This window comes from Hippocampus bargibanti, linkage group LG17, assembly GCF_051943395.1.
Source record: "Hippocampus bargibanti isolate YZ-2025 linkage group LG17, ASM5194339v1, whole genome shotgun sequence".
In the NCBI taxonomy this organism is placed as follows: Eukaryota; Metazoa; Chordata; class Actinopteri; order Syngnathiformes; family Syngnathidae; genus Hippocampus; species Hippocampus bargibanti.
The window spans coordinates 13667131-13695000 of record NC_142750.1 but is presented as its reverse complement, the minus strand read 5'-3'; the positions used below and the strand labels follow the sequence as shown (position 1 = coordinate 13695000).

Genomic DNA, 27870 nt, shown 5'->3' with positions numbered 1-27870 from the left:
CCCTATTCTCCGCATGTAACCCCTCTGACTAGGGTTGCTTGAGTAGTAGCATTCCAACAGAGCCATGTTATCGCATCTCATCTATCTCCGCGTTGTTCCAGTAGCCCATTTTTCATCAAGGTGCTCTCCCCAGCACCTGACGCAGACCTTGTTTGGCCGGGCGAAGTCTGAGCCAGAATGTCATTCGATTTATTGTCTCTCATCATTGTATGAGGTAGGCATTAGCATGAAGGGTCTTGCCCAAGGACCCACACAGGATGATGTTTTGTGCTCATTTTCTCTGGCCCAAGCGGGATCCGAACCCTCGTCTCCCATATGCCAAACTGCTGCCTTGTCAGCTGAGCTATCCAGCCTCATTTTCCTCATTCATCAATTCTTCAGAGTACTCTTTCTATCTTGCCATCACACTACTGGCGCCTGTTAATATATTGCCAGGAGTCCAAGATGGCGCCCGAGTAGGCAGCCGTCAGCAAGTGTTCTAATGAGCCTTGCTTTTTTGTTGTTTTTGTCTTGTTTTTGTGTTTTCTTTTGTCACTTTGTGTTATTGTGCGTCGTGTGGAACGGATACGGATTGTTTTTTAGCATTTTTGACCACGACATTCATCAAGGAGTAGACTGTGCTGAGCGGTTGTGCCTTTTCGGCAGCATGAATATGCCAGTACTGTTTTTGAAAGGGAGGTATGTCTGTGCCATTCGACTGTCATCGCTGGACAGCTCTGGGGCCATTGTGTTTTATTGCGGCAGTAATGGACAGCATCTTCACAGCCCCGCTTTGTTCAGTGGAAGGTCGGTGTTGTTGGACAGTCTGCGGCTGGATGGATACATGGCTTGAGGAGCCCGCGATAAGAAGGAAGGAGTGTCAGCGCAGAGCGCCGATACGTATATGGAACTGTCGCGGGATGGAATTGAAGCTGATTTATGGGGGACAGGAGATGTGAGACAATCTCTTTTCGTCAATGGATGCTACAGCTGCGTGTTTGCTTTCAACATTTAGCTTGTAGTCGACATGCACATTCCACCATGATGTCCCTGATCCACTGGTGAAGTGACGCTTTGATCCTCTCCTCTTTCATCTGGAACTGCTTTATCTAACAAAGAGGGTACAGAAAGTGCTTAAGAATGAATGTCTCTGTGTGTCTTTGTGTTGTCATGTTATTTGTTATTTAGTTTTTTTTGTCCTTTTGACTTCAAGACGGCGCCGCGAGAGTGGCTGCCTTTCCAGTAGCTCCTGTGTTTTGCTTTTCTACTTTCATTTCTTTCATAACTTTGCTGCTGTGAAATGTAAATTTCTCCACTGCGAGACTAATAAAGGCAAATCCAAATCCAATCTCTATCCTTAATCACCCTATTCTGCTGCAGGTCCCTACCATCTTTGTCTCTCTGTCTGGCCAAGCTGAAAAGATCATTCTCTCCTTCTCTGTTGTCCAGCATACAAGTCATCATAGGCCTCTTGTTTGGCCTTTGCCACCTTTACTTTAACCGTGCGCAGTATTGTGGTTGTATTTTGAAGTGGTGTCTATTTTATCCATTTCTCAGATAATACCAAATCTTGCAGTGTTTTTTATTTGTCACCAAGTTGAATCTGCATTATTGTCTCATTCCAGGATACACAGATAAGATTAATTTCCCTCACCCTGCAACACTTGAACCAGTAACGCTACAAATCAAAAATACAAAGGGGAAGGGGAACCGGGAGAACCCGCGGGTGACTGGTGCAGGAACCTGGGGCGGCTCAGACCTTGGCACATTGGGAGATCATCCATGTGTGGCCTTCTTCCTTCATAGCTATCTCACAAGCAGACTGCCGGTGAGTCATCCGGGAAATAAACAAACTCGAAGCTCTCTAACTCTTGCTATGTTTCCCACGTGATAAACAATGCATTCCGCTATCCACTCCTGCACCTGACACGCATCTCTTGCATACGACCAATAAGGTCCATCAACGCACTATTGACTGAAGACACGAGCAACACATTTGGTTCAGAAGACAATAAATTGTTCATTGTTGACAATCTTCCCCTTCATTCATCAACTGCATCGAACTTGAGCTCTTTTAGTGGGATATTTTAGTAAAGAGAAAAAAAGTACTTCCCGTTGTGTCTTGGAAATGTTCTGATACATTTTGTATGTGTTTCACTGCATGATCATATGTTCGTGTCATGAAAAATACATGCATCAACATACCAAGAGTTGCATGAATAATGTAGAGTGGCTTTTGGCTCACATTCCTTTTCACATCAAGTTCACCCACTGCAGTGAATTGATTTAATGTGAACAATTACTCAACGGATCGACAGTTTAACTGCATGTGGCTCAAGTTAAAATTCAAGCGAAGCCTTGTCAACGAGTATCTTTTAGCTGCAAATGACATCAGAACGTTGCGAGTATTCGTCAAATGGTTGTACATTAAACAATTACGAATTCATGTTGAATTAATAAAATACAGAGCGTAAATCAGTGGTGTCCAAACATTTTGCAAAGGGGGCCATATTTGGTGTTTAAAATGTAGGTGGGTGGGGCCCAAACCTTGGTGTACAATCTTTAAATATAACAACATTCTTTTTTTTAGTTTAATTTCAGCTACTGTAAACATTTAAATTGAATATTCACTTCACTTTTTTTAACACCTTAACTTTTTTGTAAAAGTTTAACAGAAGTACAGTGATACCTCGGCTTACGAACGCTTTAGCTCACGAATTTTTCGCCTTACGAACATTAAATTCGCGAGAACATAATCTTGGCATACAAACTAGTTTTTGGCCGACGAACCACATCACACAGCGCCACGGTTTGCTATCAAGAGGAATACTTTTGCAATTATGGGACCGAAAACGACCACCACAGGCTAGTGTTAAGCTGAAGAGGACACAAAAGAAAATTACGGTCGAGCAGAAGAAGGAGATCATCGAAAAACACAAACGAGGTGTGCGTTTGTGTGACTTAGCGTCCCAGTACGTAACAGTATGTTAAGTCAACCATTGCTACGTGTGACTAAGAGTGTTTGTGTGTTGTCTAAGCAATGGGCTCAGGCAATAGAAGAGGTTGAAAAACTTCTGTTGATTTGGATTAACGAAAAGCAGCGAGCAGGAATGAGGGTATTATCGCACTCGGTTATCAACAAGAGCTAACTACATCAACGATCATCACAAAGGTAAATAAAACGACTTTACACAAAACAAAATTACGGTCGAGCAGAAGGAGATCATCGAAAAAAACGAACGAGGTGTGCGTTTGTGTGACTTTGCTGTCGCAGTACCATTATGGAAAGGAGTCCAAGATGGCGCCCGAGTAGGCAGCCGTCAGCAAGTGCTCTGATGAGCCTTGCTTTTTTTGTTGTTTTTGTCTTGTTTTTGTGTTTTCTTTCGTCACTTTGTGTTGTTGTGCGTCGTGTGGAACGGATATGGATTGTTTTTCAGCATTTTTGACCACGACATTCATCAAGGAGGAGACTGTGCTGAGCGGTTGCGCCTTTTCGGCAGCATGGATATGCCAGTACTGTGTTGAATGGGAGGAATGTTGGTGCCATTCGACTGTCATCGCTGGACAGCTCTGGGGCCATTGTGCTTTTTTGGAGCTTATAAATAAAATGTATTATTATTATTATTATTATTATATTATTTCATCTGGAACTGCTTCGTGTAACAAAGAAGGTACAGAAAGTGCTTAAGAAGGAATGACTCTGTGTCTTTGTGTTGTCATGTTATTTGTCATGTAGTTTTTTTTTTACTTTTGACTTCAAGACGGCACCGCGAGAGTGGCTGCCTTTCCAGCAGCTCCTGTATTTTGTTTTTCTACTTTCATTCCTTTCATAACTTTGCTGCTGTGAAATGTAAATTTCTCCACTGCGAGCCTAAGAAAGGCAAATCCAATCCAAGTATTCAGTCATTCAGTCAATGACTCTTCTACTAATTTGCTGTTCCTTATTGAGCCTCAAGTTAACAGCATTTGGCACACGGAGGGAACAGCGCTATTGCTCAATTTATTAATTCGACCAGACATTATTGATTTTATGATGGAGGCTGCGTGTCGGATGAAAATTGACCACGGGTCGCATTTGGCTCCCGGGCCAGACTTTGGACCTCGGTGGTATAAATAATTATTTGCAGCAATAATGAAACGGAAACGTCATAAGTACTAGGTAAACAATTTCACCACATTTCCCCATTGTGGCACCATTAAAAGGTGTCTGATTCTGATTCTGATTCTGATTAACAATTTGCGTAATCATGATTTCATGTCTAGATAGAATGTGCATTGCGTATCTGGTGGGTGTGCCTTAGCCATCAACATAGAGTACAATTCAATCAGACACATTTGTTGTAGATTTGACAACAGAAGAACTTTGTAAATAAGCAGCAAAATGTCTGTGTTTTACACTGATGATAAAGAATCTATCCTGTTGGGTATTATTTTTGCACTCAACTCAAGACAAAAAAAATCTAAACTCACTTTTTAAGTCAAGGTACCATGGAAACCATAAATAGAGTTTGTGTTTCGTGTATCTCGCTTACTGGATCTGCTGGGCTGCTTGGAGATGGGCAGCGAGACCTCAGTGAGGGGCAGGATGTACACCTCAGGCCCATTGTGGCAGGAAGGCGAAAGGTCTGTCTGGTACTCCTCGCCCTCCGCGTTGTCAAACTCCTGCCGTACGCACACGCACACGCGCACACACACACACGCACACACACACACACACACACACACAGGGCCATTATTCATGCGCCCGCCCAACCGAGAGACAATAGTGCGACTGTGAGCAGGCGTTCCAATGCCCACCGAACCCACGCGCGCCCATAAGTCATGTGTGCGTTGCATTGTGCATCCACACTCATTACAACACACAACTCCTTTTCTTGTGCACTCGTTCACTTGCCCCACGTCAGCACTTTTGTGTACCAAACGGGAATTGCGTACAATGCTGGTCAAGCACACCGTTTATGTTTCTGTTGGCTTCATTGTGAATGAATGAAGGCCCACCTGTTTGTCTATTGTGCAATATTTGAGTTTACAATAAATTTGAAGTGAGAAATGGATGCGATCAATGGATGCTACAGCTTCGTGTAGCTTGTAGTAGACGTGCACATTCCATTATGATGTCCCTGATCCACTGGTGAAAAGGACACTTTTATCCTCTTCTCTTTCTGTCACGTTTTGCGAGGTGGTGATGGCGGGTGCGGATCCCAAAAAGCAGGCAGGAGGGAGCAGGAGGTTGTGTGACAAATTGTATTAAAATAAAGGTCAGCAGGAACAAAATGTAAAATAAAGGTCAGCAGGAACAAAATGTAAAACATCAAAAGAAAACCAAGTGTAAAAGTCCGCCAAAGTTAAACAAACACATGCACAGCATACAATGCATGCAATTGCAGACAAAGCATGCAACAAACAATGAACCGACACCGGATGGTCGTGCCGGGAGTCCTTTTAAGTGTCACTGATTAAAACGACCAGCACCTGCGAGGCTGCAGGCAGGGCTGACGTCGCTACCCGTTGGTCGCCAATCCGAACGTGGCAGTCCGCCACTGATCGGGACGACCAGCACCTGTGCAGGTGCAGGCGGGGCCGACAGTGCCACCCGTTGGTCGCCAACCAGATCATGACACTTTCATCTCGAACTGCTTCAAACAACAAAGAAGTGACAGAAAATGCTCAAGATTGAATGACTGTCTTTGTCTTGTGTTGTGACATTATTTGTTAATTTGGGGTTTTGTTGTTGTTTTGAGTTATATTTTGTTTTTCTACATCTTCATTTCCTTTCCTCTTTCATAATTTTGGATTCGATTTGGATTGGATTTGCCTTTATTAGTCTCTCAGTGGAGAAATTTACGTTTCACAGCAGCAAAGCGATAAAAGGAATGAAAGTAGAAAAACAAAATACATGAGCTGCTGGAAAGGCAGCCACTCTCGCGGCGCCGTCTTGAAGTCGAAAGAACAATAAAAAAAAACAAATATGACAAAACAAAGACAATATTACAACACAAAGACACAGAGAGGCATTCATTCTTTAGCACTTTCTGTACCCTCTTTGTTACATAAAGCAGTTCTAGATGAAAGAGGAGATGTACAAAGTGTCTTTCCACCAACCAGTGGATCAGGGACATCATGGTGGAATGTGGATGTCGACTACAAGCTAAATGTTGAAAGCAAACACAAAGCTGTAGCATCCATTGAGAAAAAGAGATTGTCTCACATTTCCTGTCCCAAATGAATCTGCTTCAACTCCCAGCCGCGACAGTTCCACATCCGCATCGGCGCTCTGCGCTGACGCTTCTTTCGTCTTATCGCGGGCTCCTCAAGCCATGCATCCATCCAGCCGCAGACTGTCCAACAGCACCGATCTTTCCATTGAACAAAGCGGGCTGTGAAATGTAAATTTCTCCACTGCAAGACTAATAAAAGCTAATCGAATCCAATCCAAATCTCTCATACGCTGTCATATTTAACGCTTGCCCCTATTGGACGTGTTAGACTGCAACAACAACAACAGTGTGTTTATGAAACATCTAAAAATTACCATTGAGCGATGACGTATGATTTGTCACATTACCTGACAGAATTGCAATACAGACAATTTACTTTGTAGTTGGTTGTATAGTTGGGAGGGATGAGGCTGAACTCAAACAAAAGCGTTTTGGAGAAAATAATGACTGTGATAAAGAATGAAAAATCCCCCCCCCCTGCAAAAAGTCATTCAAAAAACCTGAAATCAAATAACAAAAGACACAATGTCAAGATTGGAACAGAAAATTGATTAATTTTCAATTAATCCATTAACTGTTGCCTCGTGTCACAGTGGCCCCAACTTTTTAAAAGATCCATTACAGTACAGTTTACATACCTGTCATTTTCCCCATATTTCTAAGTTTTTTTAATCATTTCAAATAATTTATGGAGTATTACAATTTTTATAGGAAAAACAAATCCAGTTTGTTTCAACTTATGGTCGCCAACGACAATGCTGAGGCCGATCGCTGTCATGGTAAACCAGCAAAAATCATCCTACTACAACTTTTATACTGGAATTGTAATTATTTATAAGGGCAGTTATTAGCCAAGGTTGACAGGTATGAGTTTAGTTGTATTTAATGTTGAAATTCCATCAATTTGCCTTTAATTTTTAATACCAGCGTGTTTTTTCAAAACATAAACATTCATGTAGCCTTTTTTTCCCCACTTAAACATATGTTCAATGCGTTTTCATTGTTATTCATGAAGAGTTGGAAAGTTTTTTTCCTTAGATTGGTAAATGGTAACCCAGGAAATGTCACTCTGTCACAACATGTAATGCTCCTCTTCCTCCAGCAGAGAGAAGTAAAAGCAGCCTTTCGGTGCTACTTTATCTGCAGAGGAGCTGACAATCCAAACATATCTGGCCTCCAAACAGATGACTTGAAAATGACATCTGCAGTCTGAAAAAATATTCCAGTTATTGAAGATTTTTTTTGTCCGTGGACGCAGAAACTTTGAGGACTTCATGAGAATTGTGAAGCAGGGACAACAAATATTTTTCAGCTGAGATATTTCTGTGTACGAGCGGTTCATCTAGCATTATTTCTCAGTGGGCCATTCTGAACCATCTGGCGCTCTCCGACGGGCATGATGGAGAGGTTTGGAGTGTGGATGGGTTGGGGGGGGGGCACCTGGCTGCGAGTCAGTCAACCCTGCTCCCAGGAGAGCTTTTCATTTTATCCCTTTTAGACGAGCTCTTTATTCTCTGGCCCCGCTAGCATTAGTGAGGAGAGTGCCGAGTGCTTTAGATACTGATACTTGGATGCAACTCAACTTTTCTCAGTGAAACTGCTTGTGGGGTGACTGAAAGCTGCAAATTATATGTTTGTGTGTGTGTGTGTATATATATATATGCGTGTGTGTATGTGTGTGTCTCTTTACAATTGTGTTCCAGTTTGCAATGCGTGAAACGCCCCCCCCCTGAGGCAAGCACACCTTGAAGCCGATGTCACCCTTCTTGCAGCAGAGGCAAGCCAGCATGAGGACGACAAAGGCAAAGAGGCCGGAGAAGGACACCACAACCACGGCCAGGGACGAAGGCCATGACAGCTCGCTCAGCGGAGTTCCGTCTGCAAACAAGTAGCCATGATAAAAGTCCATATTAGGCTGCCCTAAATAATGCATTTCCACTTTGCATCAGCTTCGGACAGTGCATTTTGCTTGTTGCTCTGTGTTCTCAAAGAATGACCTTTTGAGAAATCAGGGAACTAATATATATACTTGTATAATTTCTGTGTTTGTGTATAATTTCTGTGTGTGTGTATAATTTGTCTGTGCGTCTGTGTGTGTGCGTATGTGTCCAAAGCTCATTTCCAAGTTTCAACGATACGTATTCATATTTTCATGGAATCCATATTGCAGCAGGATATGCTTCAAAGTCGCTTTAGGAAGTTCTGTACAGTGTATGTGTGTGTGGGCACTGAGCCACAACACGTTGTCATGGTAACCACCTTCCCAGCCGGGTAGGGGGCGGGCGGGATATTAGTTTGATTGGCTTTTATAGCGCGAGGCTTGGCTCGCCACCCCCATTCCCCAGGCTTCTGCGCATTGTCTGTGTGGGGTACGTGTCCGCTGGGTCCTCGACCACCCGCTCTCTTAAATCGACACTGTTCAATGTGGCCTGTGCCTCGATTGCGATGGCATGGAGCTATCCCATAATGCATCTACTACAGGACAGCACGTGGAGGGCAGACATTGAATGTTGGAATATCAAGAGGGTCCTCACTTAATAGCACAAATACACTATACACCACCCATGCTAGAAAACATCAGTGCTACCGATGTATGTTTCACCAGAGTATTGTCTCACATCTCAATCAAAGCACTCATAGTCATTCAAATCATCCCATTTTGTGTGAAGGAGCACATTTTGTTGCAGTCCTGTTTTTCAAGCGTGGAGTCGGAAGCGGAGACCCCGTGCTGTTTTTCAGTGACACACACCATTAGCTTTCATGACGGCAATAATTGACTTTTTCGGAATAAGCTGGTGTTGATGCCGATTATCGGTCCGCTTTATATCAGCAAAGGGTATCATGCGAGGATGCCTAATCAAGAAATGGTTTAACGTGCTGCCCTCTTGCCATGGTAGATGTGCAAATATAGTAGTGTAGAACCACCAGGCCGGTGGTTCTTAAATGGCAGTCCTGTCGAAAGTGTTCTTGGCAGTAATATATTTTATGTGGTTCCACTACTCTAATCATTGCATTGATTGACTAAAAATTAAGAGGGTGGATACATATTAAAAGTCCACACACTTTTCTGTCATCTGTCATTGTTCTCAAAGTGCCATAGGTTTGCATTGCGAGAGAATGTTATGTCGAGGGGCGGAGCTATGGGGTGGCCAGCGGTGGCCCTTGCCACCAAGCACATTTTGAGGAAAAATTTGACAGTGGCGACTCTGCTAACATTTTCCCTATGACTACAATATTTTGTCACACTATTCTTCATACAAATATATAAATTAGATATTAAATGGAAATAAAAACTTTGGTGCGGTGGTGTTCGTGTACTACATGTGCAACACAAAATCGTTTTTTTTTTCACTACCCGTCGACGAAGCCTTATAATAATAATAATAATACATTTTATTTCAAGCGCCTTTCAAAACACCCAAGGACACTTTACAATAAAAACAATAAAACAAAGCACATAACAATAAAACCATAAGTAAAATGATACATAATAAAATAGCAGATAGAACTATACATTGAAAGCAATTTTAAACAAGTGGGTTTTGAGGTGAGCCTTGAAAATAGGGAGGGAGTCAATATTACGGATGTTGGGTGGAAGAGAATTCCAGAGTTTGGGAGCAGAGCGGCTGAAAGCTCTGCATCCCATCGTGGTGAGACGGGCAGAGTGGGAGGTTCACATCCCAACCGGAATTTATTTCACACACCCCTCCGCCCTCTCCCCTCAAAAAGAATAGAAACCCTTCTCTTCTAGTCATACCCTCTTATGCCGAGAACTCTCCGTGGTTCTGAAGTAGCAGTGACCCAGGTGCTGGCAGCAGGAAAGCTGCCATGGATGACAGTTTACCTAATACCGTTGCATTGTCATTGTGTGTGTGTGTGTGTGTGTGTGTGTGTGTGTGTGTGTGTGTGTGTGTGTGTGTGTGTGTGTGTGTGTGTGTGTGTGTGTGTGTGTGTGTGTGTGCGTGTGCGTGTGTGTTTTCCCTCTTTGTTCGTCCTCAGCAAGCACAGGTAAATTTACAAGACGTGCAGACAAAAAAAAGGCTCGGTTGAAGTGCTGTGACAATTTAGCCTAAATTTACTTCCTAAATGATGTAACCGACTGGTCAATCTTTTCAAAGCAGTGCTGGGAACTCAGGCCATCATTGTTTTGTTTGAAATTGCCTCTTTAAACCAGGATTGTTTGCCGTACAGCAGGAGTGTCAAACTATTTTTTTTGTCTTTTTTTTAATGTGGTAGGGGTGTCCGGCATAATAGATCTGGACAGGACAGAAGCTTGAAACTCAAAGCACCAATTGGTCTACTGTTATGTGTATGCTTAGCACATTCGGCCCAAACGGTGCAGTGATCCTCACTTCTTCCTGTTTGTACTTTTATTTTGCAGCACTTTCAAGGTCCATCACACGCTTAGCTTGTACATTTCACTTGCCCACTTGCCTTGCACAGCATGGGTCTTGCAGGGACTTTCTGTAGGGCGATACAGTCAATTTGTCACCAAATACCATTCATCTATCAGACTGACCCTGTATTAAAACTTATTGAGGACTGATAGAGTGGCCAAACATTTTCTATACCACTTGCTCTCATTGGGGTCATGGGTACGCCCTTCCCAACTGACTTTGAGGCCAGTCAATTACGGACCACATAAACATGAACAACATTCAGACATGTAATGGTTAATTTATTTGGCTCAGCTCACATACATATTTTGATGATGTGGGAGTAAGTGAGAGGATATGAAAAGGGTAAAATGCAAACAGGAAGGGTCTGAGCCGAGACTCCAACCCAAACGCTCTCGACTGTTAGACAGACATGCTCCCCACTCTTCCACAGATCGGCTTGAAAAGATGCATGCATCTTCCAAATTTGCGTGTGACCCTTACCTGTGTCAAAGTGGGAGCTGAAGGCAAAACTGGGATTGAAAAACGCTGATGACATGACAGTCACGTGCAAGGTTAAGAACATCCTCCCCGGAGACAAAAAAAAAAAGGTTATATGTTCAAAATGACAAGACTAATGATTTAATTTGAAAATGAAAATGATTCAGTCCAGCTTCTTTGAAGGGCGAATCAGAATTTTCTCCCTCAGAGATGTGGAAGCAAATGTGGGCACTCATATTTGCGTCGGCACATCTGCACGGTTACCATCGTTCTATTTTTTTAACGTCGTTCCTTCACGCGCACCTGATCGTCACTCTGATCTATTGACAGCGATCAAATAAAGCAATGTCTATTTGTAAATAAATCCTCAAGATCGGGCAAGGTCTTGCTTCTTTTTCTCTGTAATGGCAAACTCTGACAACCGGTTATGTTTTTAATAAAAACACGAATAGAAAAAGACAAACAAATAAAAAGGACCAACGATGCTCATCTAGGGTTGAGCTTCGCAGCGGAACTGCCTGCACCAGCGTCAAGATAACATAATTTCACAACAAACATTGCTAAATCAACTTTCAAAATAAAAGCATTTACGCTAGCTTGTGAAGGCACGCTTTTGTTTTGACCACGAATTATCGCGTGGCTGTTTACAGAGCTTCCCAAATATGGAAGCACATGGATGGCGCAGTTTTTCGCTGGAAGGATTCGCCTGTGGTCGCAGTTCATGTGGGATTTCGGTCTCGGCATGCGGAAATCAGATGTCACGTTTCGCCCAGACGGGTCTTTGTCTTACGTTCAGGTGGTTTTCACGTACGGAAATCGAAACCCGCACGAATGCAGGAGTCGGAATTATTTGTATATGGAGAAATGCTTAATCCACAATGCTTAAATCATTTACCGCCAGACATGTACAAAAACGTGTCCACTCCAGTGCCAGGGTTTTTGTCATTGTCACTCGAATTCCAGGACCATCAGAATACAGGACTGTATTGTGTTTTAGGACTGCATAAACTTTCAATGCAGCATAAGAAAACCTCAGACTCATCTCTTCTTTTATTAGAAAAAAATAAATTATGTGGATCTGCGGTTATATTATCTTCAAATGAGGGAAACTGTCCAAAATACAATGCATTAAATACATATTGGTGTATATAGCTTTTTAATAACAGCTGAAGCTGGAACAAAGAGCTTACATGGAAAAAAATCTGGAAATGCTGCACCCTTGTGGAAGTGGAAAAACATTGCCAGATATCTGGCCAGCGCTTTATCGGCACCCACCCGCAGAAAAACAGTTTTGTTCTTATCTAACTTTGATGCTGTGAAATGTAAATTTCCCCACTGCGAGACAAATAAAGGTAAATCCAATCCAATCCTGGAACTGTAAAATGTATTAGTTGTAATGTAATGTAAAATGTATTATTATTATTATTATTATTATTATTATTATTATTATTAGTAGTAGTAGTGTTGTCGTTGTTTGTTGTTGTTATTGTTTTTTAAATAAAAAAATAAAACCACATACCTGTATATCAATTCCCGAATAATGTTGTTAATGAGTTAATAACAATACTCACAGGAATATATTCTTTGTTTTTTGCAAAAAAAAAAAAAATAAAAATAAAGAAAACAAACTTATTGCAGATTACTGACAAATATAGTATGGTTATTCATTTGTGCTTATATTTTGTTTATATTTGTCACGGTTTGCAAGGTGGTGATGGCGGTTGTGGATCCCAAAAAGCAGGCAGGAGAGAGCAGCAGGTTGTATTTCAGAAATTGTATTAAAATAAAGTCATCAGGAACCAAATCTAAAACATCAAAATCATCTGAACAGAAAAATACAAAGTACAGTAAAGTCTCGTTATATCGATATCGGTTATATCGATAGTACCGCTTATTACGATACTATTTTCATTTCCCTTGCACATTTCTAGTCTTTTTATGTCTAATTAGTACCGTTTAGTACGATACCCGGTTATGACGATAATCCGGTTATTACGGTGCTCCTTTTCATCCCCCGCCGGCCATTTTTGTTGTTTATATCAATATATCCGTCGCGCCATTGGTCAACTTGGTCACGTGTCTTGTTACGTGAGCCGCCATCGGTCGCGCCATTGGTCGACTTGGTCACATGAGCCGCCATCGATCGCGCTATTGGTAGACTTGGCCGTGTGACTTTGTCACGTGACACGCCATCGGTCGCGCCATTGGTCAACTTGGTCACGTGTCTTGGTTACGTGTCACGCCATCAGTCGCGCCATTGGTCGACTTGGTCAGGTGACTTGGTTACGTGCCCAGCACCCGTGTAGCAGAGCCATTTTCATTTTCAGACGCTAGCTCGTGTGTAGCAGACGAGATTGAAGTGTTTGTGTTAAAAGATAAAAATGGGAAGCAGAAGAAGATTGATGACTTTTTAAAATTGTATACATAATACAGTAAGATGTAAGCGTTGCAGTTTCCCTGTTGTGTTATGTACATGCCCACTGTACTGTATATGAATGCAATCGTTTTTTGCAACAATGTTTCTTGTTTTGTCTGCTGAAGCGCGATGATTTTGAAAATTATTAACATTCCATACTGTGTATTAAAGGACAGCCGATGTCACTTTTTATTCAAATGCAAATAAAAATGACTTCACGCCAAGACGTCTTGCATTGCTTGTGAATCCAAACAATGGTTTCAAATTCGGATAATATGGTTTCTTGTTACACATCCAGTTATGAATATGTTTCAAATACACTAGTTCTGAAGATTAAAGCATACATGTTTACAATCATTAAAGAATTATATGTGCCATTTTGAGGCAACATTGGGGGAACATCTCCCAAAAAAAAGGGAGCTAATGGCCAGCTCCGTTTCTCATATGGCGCTTGGCTGCCCTCTTTTGGCGGCTTTTGTTTAATGCAGTTCGGCGCAGGATCGGATATATCGATAGTCCCGGTTATATCGATATTTTTTCGGACTCCCTTGAATATCGATATAACGAGACTTTACTGTATCTAAGAAAAACCAACAGTAAAAATCTGCCAAGATGCAACAAACTTGACAGGGTGACGCAAACACATTCAATGCATACAACGACCCGACACCGAATGGTCGTGCTGGGAGTCTTAACTGCCACTGATGAAGACGACCAATACCTGAGCAACTGAGGGCGGAGCCGACAGCACTACCTGTTGGTCGCCAACCAGAACGTGGCAGTCTGCCACTGATCAGGATGACCAGCACCCGTGCAGGTGAGGGCGGGGCCGACAGCGCCACCCGTTGGTCGCCAACCAGATCGTGACAATATTGACCAAGGAGCCTAGGATCACACAAGAAGTAACACAATTAACTGAATTGTATTCATGGAATAATTGCAACCAAGAAAGTTAGAAAATGACACTAGGGTCCTTGCATCCCCCTTCTTCTCACTCTGCTTGGGTGGAAAGACTTCAACTGGGCCAACCTCAAACCGGCGCCGGGCCGAGCCCTCTGTTTGAAACGGCTGTCCTTGACGCCGTCCAGGAACACCTCAACGCCATCAAACTTTGTAGTGAGTCTCGCGAGGTCATTCTTGAGGCCGTTGAACAGTCTGTGTAGCTCCCCCAGAGCGTCTGACAGAGGAGCAATAGGTAGTAGGCATGGTCATAACTGTTGCTTTTCCGTAAAATGTGAATTCCTACTCCAAAGAACACACGACATATATTTGCCACAGGCCACTCTGTCTTTACGATGAGCTAATCACAAAGTAGAACCAGCTTGCACTGACCACATTTGGTCAGGCTTTTGCTGTTAGAAAGGCGCTTGTAAATTAAATGTACTGTATTATTATTATCTCATCTCATCTCATTTTCCGTACCGCTTATTCCTCATTAGGGTTGCGGGGGTTGCTGGAGCCTATCTCAGCTGTCTTCGGGCACGAGGCGGGGGACACCTTGAATTGGTTGCCAGCCAATCGCAGGGCACACAAAGACATCCAACAGTCACTCTCACACTCACACCTAGGGACAATTTGGAGTGGTCAATCTGTCTACCATGCATGTTTTTGGAGTGTGGGAGGAAACCGGAGGACCTGGAGAAAACCCACGCGGGTCCGGGGAGAACATGCAAACTCCACACAGGGAGGCCGGACCGGGACGCGAACCGGAGACCTCTGCACTGTGAAGAACTGAAGTACTAACCACTCGACTACCGGGCCGCCCTATTATTATTATTATTATTATTATTATTATTATCTAATTCGGCTCTCCACAGCTCAGTGGAAATAACAATACGAAGAAGAAGAAGAAATTACAGTTGATATATACTGTAACATACATGTTAAGTTTCAGAAATCATAAATCGGGAGATTTATGATCTGTGGTGCGTGTTAAAATAATGTGAACGTTACAAAAGTGTAAATTAGAAGTAAATAAACATGCTTTCATTATTTATTTATTCATTCAATTAGTGACAAAATGTATTTTGTTTTTTTACATTCTCTTTTGTTTCACCTTACAAATTAACTGTCTGTATTGTGTCAATACCGGCTTTATAAAATGAGTATTGTGGTCAAAATCGGGAGTCTCCCCACCAAACCTCGAGACTTAACTTCCATGATACATGTACAATTTTCTCTATATAGAGCGCAGGTGTCAAAGTTAAGGCCCGGGGGCCTAATCTGGCCCGCCACATAATTTTATTTGGCCCACGAAAACAAATCTAACTTGTGAAATTATGTTGCTTGCTAAAGTCCGAACCAAAATTTCAAATTGTCCCATGTAAACGACAATCACAGTCATTATTTTTTTACTTCAAATTTGAAAACTAGTTATTTATTCATTTGTTGTGCACTCTGTATGTAATATGTGGAGGAGATGAAACATTTTAATGGTTTCCCCAAATTCATATCAGCGGTGGTGAGGAAACTGTAACTACAATGTGGCCCGCGGCAAAAAATGATTTGACACCCCTGAAAAAGAGAGACAAAAGAGAATGTGAGAGAGAAAGAGTGGGACAGAGCGAGAAAGAGAGAAAATTGACTGACAGTATTCGTGGAGAACGGACCCATGATCATTGATGAGCAGCTCCTTCAAGCGAGTTAAAATGGCAAATTTCCAATTATCCAGTATTTGGGTCAAGTTGCTTCAAGCCTTGGCTTGTTTCCGTTCTATATATATCTATATAAAACACACACACACACACACACACACACACACACACACACGTTTTTATGCTTTCTGGGAACCACTTCTGGGGACCACCCTTTCGGAAACGTTTTTTTATATGTTTTCTTTATGGGGACCAGGTTTTTTGTCCCCATATGTCAAATGGTCCCCAGGACGTGACTGTGTAGACAGGTTTTTGTCCCCATAACCACATATAAACGAGAGCGCGCGCACACACGCGCGCGCACACACACACACACACACACACACACACACACACACACACACACACACACACACACACACACACACACACACACACACACACACACAACCCATTCCGGCAGTGTAACTTTATATGCATTTGTTACAAAGTCGAAAAAAAGCCCAAATATTTTCTTTGTTCCCTTTTGAGTACCAATGCGATGTTTCCTGTTTCCGTTCTTGCAAGCAAGCCACTTGGATCATGTAGAGGAGGAGAACATGCTTTGTCCCTTATTGTCCCAAGTTCAACATCTCCAGCTGCAGGTGTGTGGTTTTTAATTGCTGCCTTCCACCAGATGGGGCCAAGACTCTCTCTGGGTGGAGCCATCTTAGGGGGATGTATTTGCCCTCCAGGACACAGCCTCTCGTGACATCACAGTGTGTGTGTGTGTGTGTGTGTGTGTGTGTGTGTGTGTGTGTGTGTGTGTGTGTGTGTGTGTGTGTGTGTGTGTGTGTGTGTGTGTGTGTGTTTTAATTCCATTCACATTTTCATTCACATATCTGGGCAACAAAATCACATGGCCTTCAATCTGATGATGTAATTATTATAAAATGTATTGTTTACCTTGTCTATTTTCTTGATAGCAGAGCGAATCTCTCCAAGGAGGATGTGCATGTTGCTGTCTTTCCAAACAAAGACATTGGGAGTTGTGGAAACATTAGGTGAATTATTCAAAATCATGTACTGTTTTTGAGAAATGCTTGAATGCTTGAATTTGTATTGTATTGTATTGTGTTGTATTTTATTTATTGTATTCTATTTGTGATTGTATTTCATGTATTATAGTACCTATGCTTGTCTGTGATCGTAAAGTGTCCTTGAGAGCTTTGAAAGGCGCTTAAAACAGAATGTATTATTATTATTGTCTGTGTTGCTGATTAATTTTTGTTTGTTTGTTTGTTTGTTTGTTTGTTTGTTTGTTTGTTTGCTTGCTTTTCAATGCAGGTGGCCCCGTGAATAAAGTGGTTAGCAGTCGTGAGTTTAAGACCTGGTCAGGCTTCCCTATGTGAAGTTTGCATGTTCGTACCGGGCCCACGTGGATTTCCTCCGGGTCCTCTGGTTTCTACCCACGTTTCAAAAACATGCATGGTATGTTGATTGAACACTCAAAAATTGTCTCTTGATGTGAGTGTGAGAGCGAATGGTTGTTTGTCTCTGTGTGCCCTGCGATTGGCTGGCAACCAGTTCAGGGTGACCCCCGCCACATGCCTGCCCCCGCAGCCCTAATGAGGATTAAGCGGTCAGGAAAATGGATGGATGGATTTCTTTTCAATTCAGGCAACAATGCAAGGAAATTGAAGATTTTCATGTGCCTACCAGTAGATGGCCGCGAGGTACAACGTCGGGGTTAAAAAAAATGTTGAGAGGAGGTTGTGGGGGCAGCACCGTAATTATAACGGATGCAATATTGCTTTTTCATACATTTCAGTGGTAAGCACTGCTTACTTAATCATATTTGTTTAATGTGATTTGATTGTTAAAATGATTAATTATATGCATCAATGGTAAATCAACATGGCAAACGAATGTTTTCCATCATCTCTTGTTCTTGTCACGCACACAAACACACACACACGCACGCACATGCACACACACACACACACACACACACACACACACACACACACACACACACACACACACACACACACACACACACACACACACACACACACACACACAATGTACACTGTCTAATCCTCTCACTGTGACTCTCACATGATGAAAATATTTGCACCCCTGACAGCACCCCCCGCCCCCTACGGCCAAACACAGCATGGTGACTGCGTCTGGGCTCACATGCTCCACTACAAACCACTCCCCACGTATGTCCCGTCTCATTTTTTTTCTGACCGTTTGAAATAACACATACAGAGGATTGTCTCCCAGGAATGGACAGGTTCAGGAGATATTTGGTGGCAAGAAGTGTCCTTTGGCCCTGGACAAAGACGGAAGACACAGCGAATGAGTCTAGCCCGCTCATATCAAAGGTAAAAGGTCACGTCGCTGTCTCATTGAATTTTGCAACTCCACTTTCAGGAATGTTTGTTGGTTTGGTCAAGACTGGACATACTTGCTAGTATTAAAGTCACAGGGGGTCAAAAATTACCAGTAAGCTGCAATTATATTTGTTGTTCTTCACAGAGGACAAAGAATATACACCTGAGAGTATTTACGTCTGTGTAAGCTCTCTGAGAGTATTGTTATCTGTGCATGTATTTTTGTAATCAATGGTGGACCGTCAGGACCTGCAAGGCCTTCTCTGCTGTCCTAAAAATATCTGAATCACAGACTAATGTGAATTATATTTTGTCCAAGAATTCTAAAATAAAATAATTCCAAATTGTCTTTCAGCTTCCTTTTATTGCTTTTCCCCTGTTGTGCTTCTTCCAGATGTATGTTTTTGTATTTAAGCATTCAACCAATCACATTTCTGTCATCATTTGTTACCAGGGTAAGAAATCTACCTGGACACATTCACAACCAGTTCTGCCGGCCCTGGACCATAAAAATCAATGTTGATGAAACTGTTTCTTTAACCAATCAGGGTTTGAGTTGGCAAATCAATGGCTGCTTGAAACGTCAGAGTTTTCGCAACCTATGATTGGCTAGTCACATGATTGGCTAGTCACTAGCCAATCATACTAACACTGGCTGGTAGTGAAGATCATAATCTCATCTCATTTTCCGTACCGCTTATTCCTCATTAGGGTCGCGGGGGTTGCTGGAGCTATCTCAGCTGTCTTCGGGCACGAGGCGGGGGACACCTGAATTGGTTGCCAGCATATCGCATGGCAAAGATCATAATAATAATAATAATAATAATAATAATAATAATAATAATAATAATAATAATAATAATACATTTCATTTACAGGCGCCTTTCAAAATGGCCAGAGCTAGCACACTGTATCTGTAGTGAGCTGCATAAGCAAATATATTGTTGTGTTGATTTAATAGTGGTTTTGTCAACTCACAATGGCTGAAGGAGGAGAAAAAAATGGATTTAGTTGCACAAATACTGTTAAAGTCATTTTCACGACGGACTTTTCAAGAATAGATGGACATCATTAACAAAAGTTGGGCAACTACAAAGCTAGCAAAAATAGCAAACAATATTGCCATTTTATCAGAAAATCAGAAAACCTTAATTCGTCCCACAATGGGGAAATTTGCAGTCCACAGCAGCAATTTGAAAGGGGATGGAGTGGGGGATGGGAGTTGAAAGGATAAAAAAAACAAGATATTCTAAGCATAGTAAAATAAAAATGACAACTGTATACAGTAAATGAGCAAAAGCGTTTTATAAAAAACTGAAAGGCATATTGATATATGTAGCTGTATTGCATCAACCCATATTTACAGTACAATGGGGTTATCATTAATCCACACGATCATAGTAAAAATTCGAACAGTTTAATGACAGTATTCCTTACATTTTTTCAAGTCAAACGTTATTTCCTGGCTAACGGCACCCTCTAGTGGACATGTAGTAATATCACATTTGCAGCTGATTGATTCAGACGTAGCACTACTGAAGGCCTAGGAGTGACATGCACAGCCCGGCACTGCTTGTGACGTGTCTGTTCAGATAGCCATTGTTCAAAGGGTTAGATATCACGGCCTACTGTATGCTAGTTCTTAAACCCATAGATGTTTTGCATTGCTTGTTGAGATTATGTTAAAATGTGTGCATTTCCATCCATTCTTTGTCTGATCCGCATGTGTTTTTCAATAAAACCATAGGATAGATTTGTATATATATATATATATATATATATATATATATATATATATATATATATATAATACATATATATATATATATATATATCGATAGTCCCGGTTATAAATCCTCGTCTCACCCACCATGAGTGGTGTCTGTCCCCCATTTCAGCTCGGGTCCTCTACCAGAGGCCAGGAAGCTTGAGGGTTCTGCGCAGTATCTGTGCTGTTCCCAACACTGCGCTTTTCTGGACCGAGATGTCCGATGTTGTTCCCGGGATATATATATATATATATATATATATATATATATATATATATATATATATGTTATATATATATATATATATATATATATATATATATAGAGAGAGATAGAGAGAGAGAGAGAGAGAGAGAGAGAGAGAGAGAGAGAGAGAGAGAGAGAGAGAGAGAGAGATTTTTATGTACAGATGTTAAAAATTGGTAAAAATAAAAGTTTGTTTTTATAGAATTTTACACATGACCTGCTCTATCATTAAGTTTTTATCTGGTTGATGCGATTAAGTAGTTAAAAAGTTCTTTTCCAGACTTTGAACGGATTAAGATTTTTTACATTGATTTTAATGGAAAGTGTTGTTTCGGTTTTTGAACAAATCTTTTTTCGAACAGGTTTCTGAAACTGAAATTATGGTCGAAAAAAATTTTTTTTTTTTTTTTTTTCGACCATAATTTATATATATATATATATATATATATATATATATTTTTTTTTTTTTTTTATTTTTTTTTTACATCAATGTAGATATGATACTCTCCAATATTTTCTCTTGTCTAAGGAGGACGAGCGAGCCCACAGATCCATCAAGCTCCACCGAGTGGTCACAAGTAGTGAACCGGAGTCCGGATTCAAAGAGGGCCACCCCTACCATGGTTATTCTTTTATCGACTATTTCCTGAAGTACCTCTTGGTGCTGAGCAACCTAATGTTCTCCGTCCTTGGCCTGCTTCTTCTCACCGTTGGGCTGTGGGGCCTCATCAGCAAAGAGTCTTTCACCCAGGAGAAAATCGGAAGCATGGGCACTGACCCGATGCTACTTCTGGGGACTCTGGGCCTCCTGTTGGCCTTACTCTGCCTGACGGCCTGTGTGGGCGCCTTGAGGGAAAACACCTTCTTGCTAAAGTTGTTTTCCGGAATGCTTCTGGTGATCATCACGGCGCAGGTTTTGGTCATCATTGTGGTGTACAATGTGCAACAAGAAATCGGGAATGTCCTGCGTTCAGCCATGTTTGCTGCCATGGCTGGCTACCATGATGACCTGGATCTGAGGTTCATCACAGATGAAATCCAGTCCAATTTGCAATGCTGTGGGGCGGACACTTATCGCGACTGGGAGGTCAACATGTAAGTTGGCTTTGGTGGATTTGAACTTTCAAGACCCTGTGAAGAAATGCAGAGATTTGTCCAGCACTTTCTACAGCAGATGATATTATATAGATATACAACTTGGCAATGTTGTTATAAATAGACATCTTATTTTGTTCTTTCAAATTGCTATTTCAAATTAAGGGAACTCTTATGGGCGATGAAAATAGAATTACCAACGCTGTACCCCCGATATAAATGACATTAAAACCAAAATAGAGTTATTAACTGTAATAGTGGAACCATAAACCACATAAATAAAGGATCTGACGGTTGAGGGTTTACTTTATTATTGTCGCGCTTTTTTTCATTATTGTTGACGCATTGTTTTAAACCACAGGTGTCAAAGTCATGGCCTGTGGGCCAAATCTGGCCCGCTACACGATTTTATTCGGCCACAAACGCAAATCAAACTTGTGAAATTCCATGATGTTTGATAAACTCCGAACCAAATTTTCAAATTATCCCATGTGGGACTATTAAAGGCTTTCTGATTCTGATGTGAACCACAATAACACTCATTATTTTTTACTTAAAATTTGAAAAGTAGTTATTCATTAATTTGTTGTACATTTACTGCATGGGCAAGTCCACTGGATAATGGCTTGAAGTTAAATGTCATCATTGACATCATTGTGTCACAAAATCATTTATTTTCCAAATCTTATCCCAAAGATACTACAACTGCTCAGCTCCAGGAGTTCTGGCCTGTGGCGTCCCGGCCACCTGCTGTGTTGATCCACTGGAGAACGGAACAATGTGGAACTCTCAATGCGGCCTGGATGCCCAAACGCTGGATGAGTTCAGCGCGCAGAGCGTTATCTTCCTGGGAGGCTGCCTGGGGAACATCTCACGGTGGTTGGAGCAGCACCAAGGCTTGATTGGGACGGTGGCAGTGGTGCTGCTGGGAGTCCAGGTCATGACTGTGTTTGTCACCACACGACTACAACAGAGGATCCAATGGCATAAAGTCCATGCATAACCACATGTCCATTTGAATTTATGAATGAACGGACGAACAAACAAATGAATGAATGAATGAATGAATGAATGGTTCATAAAAATCAAGTCACTCTTAAAATATCAAGGTAAGGTCATATGCAAATGTTTTATATTTATGTGTGAGTGAGTTATGACAATATTTCAGAATGAACAATTGAGATTTGTATTCTTCAAGCCAGTGTCTTCTTGTGCCGGTCTCAAGCCCGGATAAATACAGAGGGTTGTGTCAGGATTCAGGAAGGGCATCCGACGTAAACGCTTCACCAAACAAACGTGCGAATCAAACTTCTCACGATGGAGGACACTGGTTCGCTGTGGCGACCCCTGAAGGAAAAGGTTCTTCAACCCTTATTCGAATTTTGTTTTTGTTTTTTAGATTTTTTTATCTACATTGCCATCTAGTGACTAACGGTGGAAAGTCATTTCTTTCTGGGATTAAAAAATTGTGATTTTTTTTGTGTACATTAAAAAATATATCATTTTATAAGTAATTACAACATGGCAAGAACTTCAAAAACAAGAAAAAAAACTAATTTAATAATAATAATAATCGATGAAAAGGTTTCTTCAGCCGTCATCTGTACTTTTTGGAAGGTGTCGGACGTTTCGCTTCTTATCCAAGAACTTTAGTTCGCTGAAGAAGCATCTTGGATAAGAAGCGAAACGTCCGACACCTCAAAAAAGTACAGATGACGGCTGAAGAAAACTTTTCATCGATGGACCACTCCTGTACGACTGAGAGTTTACACAGACGAAATAATAATGATATAGAGACGGTGACACTCTTCTGACGTCATAGTTCAAAAGGTTAACGCTACGGAAGTTCGGCTCCCACGTGAGAACGCTGGTCGTGTAGAGTCAATTGTGCTGAAATAACGAGGGTCGACATGGGGAAAAATAAGAAGCGCAAGAACGGCTCCGGGGAGGCGGTAGACAAAATTGGACAGCCACCGAGGTAATCTAAACGCTACATTTGGTTGAATGCAGCCGTTAGCTTAGAGGCTAGTATGGCAATGGCTGTGTTGGTAAATAGCTACACATTTACCACACGGGAATTGTTGTTGAATATGGTGTGAAGTCAAGAAACATTAAGACAAGCATCGTTATTTGTTTAAAGCCAGCGAGTATGGTAATTACTACAATCGTGTTTTCATAAAATCAAATATTTCCGCATGTCAGTGCTAAGATGCAGAAGCGAGATGATAAAGCCCCAAAAGCCAACAAAAAAGAAGACCACCTTGAGCACATCCCATACAGACTGCAAGAGATCATGAAAAGCAAGGAGAGGATGTTACAAAGGGGCTCTTTGAAGGAAAGGAAATTAAGAAACGGTGAGCAAATATGAAACATGTCTCATTAAAAGCCTGCATGTTTGTGATAACAATAATACAACATTTCTGCCCCCTCCCACTCCTCCAGCCATCCATTTTAATAGACAACCAGAGAAATCCAATGTCAGTGATATACCTGTACCACATTTCAAGCGAGGACAGCGGGAGAGTGAGTCACAGTACAAGCGGCGCATGGAGATGGAGTCCAACCAGGTCTTATTCCTCACCAACAACCAGGTGGAGAGGAAGCCTGAGGTGGATGAGGACAAACAAGAGAAGCCTGCAGACCAGAGAAAGTCAGAGAAAAAGAAAGAGTAAGGAGATTTTGACAGTTGTACATTGATTTATAATGTGTTTGAGTGAAGTGGGGGGTGAAAAGGGCCAAAGAATGTCACTGATGCAATTCACACTAATACAAAGTGAATACATTTGCAAGGAGTGAGTAACAAAATACAATACATATAGATTTATATAGCTCTTTAACAGCAGGTGAAACTGTAACAAAGCGATTAACATGGCCGACTATCATATACAAGAAATAAAGCAGTCACAAAGTGTTTTTGGCCAGCCAGAAGCGATGAATCCCACTTTAACCTTTCCTGTTTGTTTCATGCCATTGGTTGCCACAGGTACAACAGACTGAGAACGCAAAAGCGACAGCAGAAAAAATTGGACCGACATGAGGTCCGGTTGGAAAAGGAACTGTTCAAAGGTATTGATATTCAGCAATGCAGCTGGATGATACTTTAGTCTGCGGGCAATCTATGGAGCTGACTTTTTGATGACCAAAAAACAAATAATTGGCTCTCTGGAGTGCCCATCCAACGGAAAAATGATTCCACATTTCATGAGGGTGATGCAAAAAAAACGTATTCATAGTCAATCTCTTTATTTCTTTGAATCAACTACGCGGAGACATTCGAGTTTCACCTTATGAGTTCCCACAGCAATTTCGCAATGACATTGGTTAAAGGACAACCGACGTCACTTTTTTTGTTTCTTAACTGACATCAGAATTTTTTTTGTAGCATCTAAAATACCCAAAACACGCAGTATGATATTTTTATTCAAATGCAAAACACCAATAAAAATGACTTAAAGTGGTTAAAATCTGCTGCGAATTTTCAGAAAGTCCCGCCCCCAGTTTGTGACGTCACAGCAAGACGTCTTGCGTTGCTTGAGAATCGAAATAATGGCTTCAGATTCTGAGAATATGCTTTCTTGTTACACCTCCAGTTATGAATATGATTCAAATAGTTCTGAAGAGGAAAGCATACATGTTTGCAATCGATTAAAGAATTTATTCCATGCCATTTTGAGGCAACATTGTGAAGAAACGATCACCAGAAAATGGCCGCCTCCTGTGGCCACCTCCGTTTCCACAGGCTGATAAATTCCTTATATGGAGCTTGGACACCCTCTTCTGGCGGCTTTTGGGTGCAACACAAGGTTTTCAGACCAAACAATACAGCAAAATACATTGACATGATGGAAGGACTGCTACAATGTGTCTTTTTTTCGGTCAGGGCGTTCCTTTAGTGACGTCACGTACGGACTCGTCACCAACTCAAAAACAAGACTTACTGAATATTCAGCGCAAGTCTTAAAACGTAGAATATAGCTATATGCGGTGGAATCTTTTTAAAATACGCTCAGTAGAAGTCATTTGAAGCCATTGTACAAATTATGGACACAACTTGTCCGGAGACGTCGGTTGTCATTTAAGGAAAAAGTGAAGTCAAAATCATGAAATTGTTTTCTTTTCACATGTTTGAAAGGATGATAGCCTTTTCACTTCATCCCCTTTAATTTGTGACCTTGACGGAACAAAATCAGTAAAACATGTTTTTTCTTCTGACAAGATGACATTCCCTTCGGCGAGGTTTCACTGGAGCCACCTTCACTAACCAGCAAACCCACGAAAGCGCCCATCAAGCCTCATGTAAAAACCAAACTCATGAATTTACATTTGCACGTCATGCGACCAAGTCTTCATGTTTCTCTCATCTTGTTACCCGTTCGACCTGTAGGCCGCTAAAGAGCTTCTCCTCAACTCGCTTCTTGGCCATGCGGCGGCGCCTGCCCCAAGCCATCCATGGCCAAGCAGAGGATCATGGAGGAGGAACGGCAGCGGGCCGTGCTGGCCTATCGACAGCTGAAGAAGCAGAAACAAGAGCAACGTGAAGAGGGCAGAACTGTGAGGCGCAAGGTTTCCCAATGATGGGGCGCCGCTACAAGATTCTTCTTTATGTGACTAGGAGTTTTTCCATTAATTATGATGTGACTGAAACCCGACTGGCAAGAACGACACATTGGGATCCCAAGGATGGGCGGAGACATTTAAATGCTGTGATTGTGTCAAGCATGTATTTGTTGCTACTCTACGCATGCAGTCAGTTCTCAGTTTACAACAGTAACAACGTATGAAGTTATGAACGGCATGCGATTTATTCAGTCATCTGTGTAGGAATACGTTTACATACTAAAAGGTATTGCCGTCGTCATTCCGCTCAAGGTTACAAGTTTGACCTCGAAATGTTAGGAATCAACTTCTGGAAAACCAAACACTCATGTGGTCCACTGAGTGCAGCAGAGGTATGGCAGTACTACTGAAGGGTCGCTTGGGGGCGGTGTTTCAGAAAACATCCATTTAGTTTGTTTGCAGCACTGTGGTGCTTTAATAACTGCCATAACCCTGAACTGTTTTTAATCCTTGAGGAGAAATCACGTGAAAAGTGTATGTTTGCTGATTTTTCTTTAATTTCATGTGAGCTCATTTCACCACGTTACCGTAACAAAATCAATAAACACGTCTGGGAAGAAATCAAAACATTTGAATGTGGCTTGGAAATAAAGAAAAGTGTCTGAAAGAGGTATTGTTTGCAGACGTAAACTATAATACCCATTTTCAATATTCACACAATTCATATTTGGCATTTTACAATCTGCAATAGACTTAATTAACTATTAACAGCAGTGGCGGGCCGTGGATTTCATCGCTAGGCCTTCAGTTGTGCTACGTCTAAATCAATCCTGACTGAAAAACAATGTTCTGTGATTTACAAGTCCACTAGAGGGTATCATTCCTCAGGAAATAACTGACCCACCTTTTTTAATGATGTCCATGTTTTCTTGAAAAGTATGTATTGAAAATGGCTTACACAGTAAATCTCCAATCAAATCAATTTCTTCTCTTCCAGCCATTGTGGGTTGACAAAACTGCTATTAAATCAACACAATATACAGTTTTATTTATGCAGCTCATTACTGATACAGTGTGCCAGTATGGTCTTGTCACTCGCGGCTTGTGATCAGAGCAGTCTTCGCAAACTATGATTGGCTAGTGACTATCGAAAACTCTGACGTTGACCAGTGCTTCAAGAAGGCGTTGGTAACCCTTTTGGGTTGCTAACTCAAAATCTGATTTTTAGAGCAACAGTTTGATCGACACATTTGATGCTCCAGGGCCGGCAGAGCTGATTGCGAAGGCTGAAAGAAAATTTGCAATTATTTAATAAGAATTCACGAAGAAAATATAATTAACATTAGTCTGTGATTCAGATATTTCTAGGCCAGAAAAGAAGGCTTTGCAGGCCTTGACGGTCCGACACTGATTAACAGTACAAAGAGTCTTTTTCTTTTCCTTTTGGCTTTTCCCATGAAAGGATCGCCACAGCGAATCAGTGTCCTCCATCTTCAGTGGTTTGATTCGCATGTTTCTTTTGACCAAGCTTTTATCAGATGCCCTCCCTGACACAACCCTCTGTATTTATCCGGCCTTGGGACCGGCACAATAAGACACTGGCTTGAAGAATACAAATCTCAATTGCCACAAGGGGGGCTAGAGAACAAGCAACTTGATGAACGGCATAAAAAAATACATTTCAATCACGTATTGTGAAGAGAAACTGCAAAATGAATGCAACAAGTCAAAATGTCTG

General features: G+C 41.5%; 3 protein-coding genes across 6 annotated transcripts in view; 2 read left to right on the top strand and 1 right to left on the bottom strand.

The window, feature by feature from the left end:
* lmtka (lemur tail kinase 1 a) overlaps nt 1-11579 on the bottom strand; it is a 28690-nt gene extending 17111 nt beyond the window's left edge. For both annotated transcript variants that reach the window (XM_089018366.1, XM_089018368.1), the window contains exons 1-3: nt 11078-11579; nt 7942-8075; nt 4512-4641 (exon numbers count right to left, since the gene is read on the bottom strand). In XM_089018366.1, the coding sequence (XP_088874492.1) occupies nt 4512-4641; nt 7942-8075; nt 11078-11159 (346 nt within the window). In that variant the 5' untranslated portion in view covers nt 11160-11579. The remainder of the gene's footprint in view (nt 1-4511; nt 4642-7941; nt 8076-11077) is intronic.
* Nucleotides 11580-18251: 6672 nt separating this feature from the next.
* Nucleotides 18252-23021, top strand: tspan10 (tetraspanin 10). Of its 3 annotated transcripts, XM_089018855.1 has the most exons (4): nt 18312-18456; nt 18860-18920; nt 21010-21575; nt 22272-23021. In XM_089018855.1, exons 1-4 carry the CDS (start codon nt 18431-18433, stop codon nt 22576-22578), a joined length of 960 nt encoding a protein of 319 aa, XP_088874981.1. In that variant the 5' UTR covers nt 18312-18430; the 3' UTR covers nt 22579-23021. The 3 variants fall into 3 exon arrangements, with proteins under 3 accessions (XP_088874980.1, XP_088874979.1, XP_088874981.1); XM_089018854.1 differs by lacking the exon at nt 18860-18920 and having other exon boundaries at nt 18252-18456; nt 21013-21575; XM_089018853.1 differs by lacking the exon at nt 18860-18920 and having other exon boundaries at nt 18252-18456.
* A 385-nt stretch (nt 23022-23406) lies between these two features.
* LOC148885874 (coiled-coil domain-containing protein 137-like) lies at nt 23407-27175 on the top strand. The gene is given in 7 exon segments (XM_089018776.1): nt 23407-23553; nt 23778-23929; nt 24018-24243; nt 24559-24641; nt 25792-25871; nt 25960-26011; nt 26014-27175. Coding segments are annotated over 7 exon segments (798 nt in total). The 5' UTR covers nt 23407-23485; the 3' UTR covers nt 26151-27175.
* The last annotated feature ends 695 nt before the right edge of the window (nt 27176-27870 follow it).